The 2,598-nt window shown below is 33.5% G+C and overlaps 1 protein-coding gene across 1 annotated transcript; it reads left to right on the forward strand.

Annotated features, from left to right (window-relative positions):
* Positions 1 to 418: 418 nt before the first annotated feature.
* On the forward strand, positions 419 to 1,357 carry LOC121310569 (olfactory receptor 10A6-like). Its single transcript, XM_041243654.1, has one exon. The coding sequence runs from the start codon at positions 419 to 421 to the stop codon at positions 1,355 to 1,357; it is 939 nt and encodes a 312-aa protein (XP_041099588.1).
* Positions 1,358 to 2,598: the final 1,241 nt, after the last annotated feature.

The following is a 2,598-nucleotide window of genomic DNA, read 5'->3' on the forward strand; positions in this document are numbered from 1 at the left end:
TGCTTTTTATTTGCGAAGGCTCTGAAGCAGATCAATAAGAAAATACAAGACAAAGAATAAAATCTATGTATGTTAGAATCATGTAAACAATGTAACAAATAGATATGATATCCCTGTGACAATTTATAAATGGGTCACAATCTCATGTACTAAATTTATTTTTCCAGACACATCATGGCAACATGGATTGCATAGTCTTATGTAATAATAAAGCATTACTTGCCATTAAAACACAAATGCGTTAATGCACTTACAGGCAGCACAGTGTTGGCTTTAGCATACATTAACCAACCTAATTACAGCAACACACAGCTGTACACAAACATGATTAAACAATGGACTACTGCTCTGTAAGGTAAAAACTGCAATAACATGTTTCCTTTCTTTATCCAGACTACAAATAGCTCCTGTGGACAAGATGAACACCACCATCGCTGACTCTTCCGTGTTAAGTTTAGAGGGCTTCATTGTGTCTCCTGAAGCTGCTCACCCTCTTTTCCTGTTAACATTGGCAGTATATCTGGTTATTCTTATTGGAAATGTTACAGTTTTTTCTGTTATTGTTTTTCAAAAGAATCTACACGAGCCAATGTATCTCATGATCTGTAATATATCTGTTTGTGATTTGATTGGAAGCACAGCGGTAATGCCTAGATTAATGGCAGACTTACTCACAGAGGTTAGATACATCTCATATGCAGCTTGTGTTATTCAGGCTTTCTGTGTTCATTTCTACACTGCAGCAGCTCATCTGATATTGACTGTAATGGCTTATGACAGATACATTGCAATTTGTAACCCATTAAGATACAACAGCATAATGACAACTAATACTTTGGTGAAGCTCTGCTCCCTTGCCTGGGGAGTGGCATTCGTTTTAATAATAATCCTCTTTGCTCTTACTCTTAGACTTCCGAGATGCAGATCAGAGATAGTGGAGGCTAATTGTAGCAATGCAGCTTTATTTCTTTTATCCTGTGCTGACACTACTGTAAATAACATTTATAGCTTATTTATTACATTTTTTCTAAACGTTTTTTCTCTTGTGGTTATTGTCTGGACTTATATTAGAATACTAATTACATGTTTATATAAAAGACAAAGCAATAGTAAAAGCAAAGCCATTCATACATGTGCAACTCACTTAACTGTGTATACTATTTTTGTATTCACTATTTTGTTCTCCATCATTATGCAGCGATTTCAAAATGTCAGCCCAAATGCACGGAAAATCACCTGGGTGTTAATTACGACCTTCCCACCGTGTGTTAATCCTATAATTTATGGAATTCATACAAAGGAAATTCGGAATAATGTTTTGAAATGTTTTAAAAATACAATACTACCAAATCAATGATGCTGGTGGTGCATTATGCAACATTACATTTTTTTATTCTATATTTAATTTACATGAGTACATCAGTTTATTACATGAGTACATCAGTTTAATGAATAATAAATATATATGAACATGGTTTATTAATATGTATTAAAATAGATATAATAAAGCAAACAGGTAAGAAACGCTGGGATATTCAATATTAACTGTCAGATTCTGTATCAATAGATTTTTTAAATTATATTTTCCTAATATTGTTGTACATTTATGATAAGCCAATAAAAAATGTGTTTGTTTAAACCCAAACCGTCATTATTTCACAACATCGATGTGATGATTTATTTTGTTTATCTTCCATTCAGTTTGCGTTTTACAGGCAAAAAGGTTTGCAGTGCTAACATTGATTTGTATTCTCCACAACATAGTTACCCCATACCCATTTGCAACATGCCTCTGAAATAGGGTACATTGTAACAAAATGTGGATACCAGATAAACAGTCGAGTAAAAACTCTGTCAGACACGTTACCATAATATGAATTGTGAATTCACGAATTAAACTGTAAAAATACCCAAAATGCACCAGATGACATCTGATACACACAACACAGTAACATATATCACTACAAACCACGCTCTGGTTTCTGATTTCATATCTTCCAAGCATAGATTCAGAGTGAATGGATCATGGTGTCCCAATGGAGTATCATTAAACAAGGACAACAAGCAATTACAGTGTAATGAATCCTTACAGCAACAGCCAATGTACTAAATGCGTTTATAATAACAGTTTATTGATCACCGCAGCACTCCTGCACCTGCACAATGTTAACCACTTTGCCACAGGCATCAAAAGAGATGAAATTTTGTAAGCAATATCCAATCCACCTCACAATGATTCACCAACAATCAAACTACAAAGAAGACATTTGAAATGAAATGGTTAATTTTAAATGAAATGATTGCTTTATTTTTTTATAATTCCATGTCAATTTCAGATTCTATTATATGGTAGTTATCTCGGTTCCACCTCTCGCACTAAAGCATAGTGCTGATACTGCTGTACAAAACTACCGACTCCTTTGCAAGAAGCGTATATCGGGCTTATGTCTTTGCACGTCACAATAATATCAAATAACAGTTACGAGTAAATAGTAAACATACACACACGCATATCTGGTTTAATTATGATATATAAACCATATTTTATGTGTTTTTCTTGTTCGTTTTAATATAAAAGTTATGTATTTAATGACACAC

This window comes from Polyodon spathula, unplaced genomic scaffold, assembly GCF_017654505.1.
Source record: "Polyodon spathula isolate WHYD16114869_AA unplaced genomic scaffold, ASM1765450v1 scaffolds_2256, whole genome shotgun sequence".
NCBI lineage: Eukaryota > Metazoa > Chordata > Actinopteri > Acipenseriformes > Polyodontidae > Polyodon > Polyodon spathula.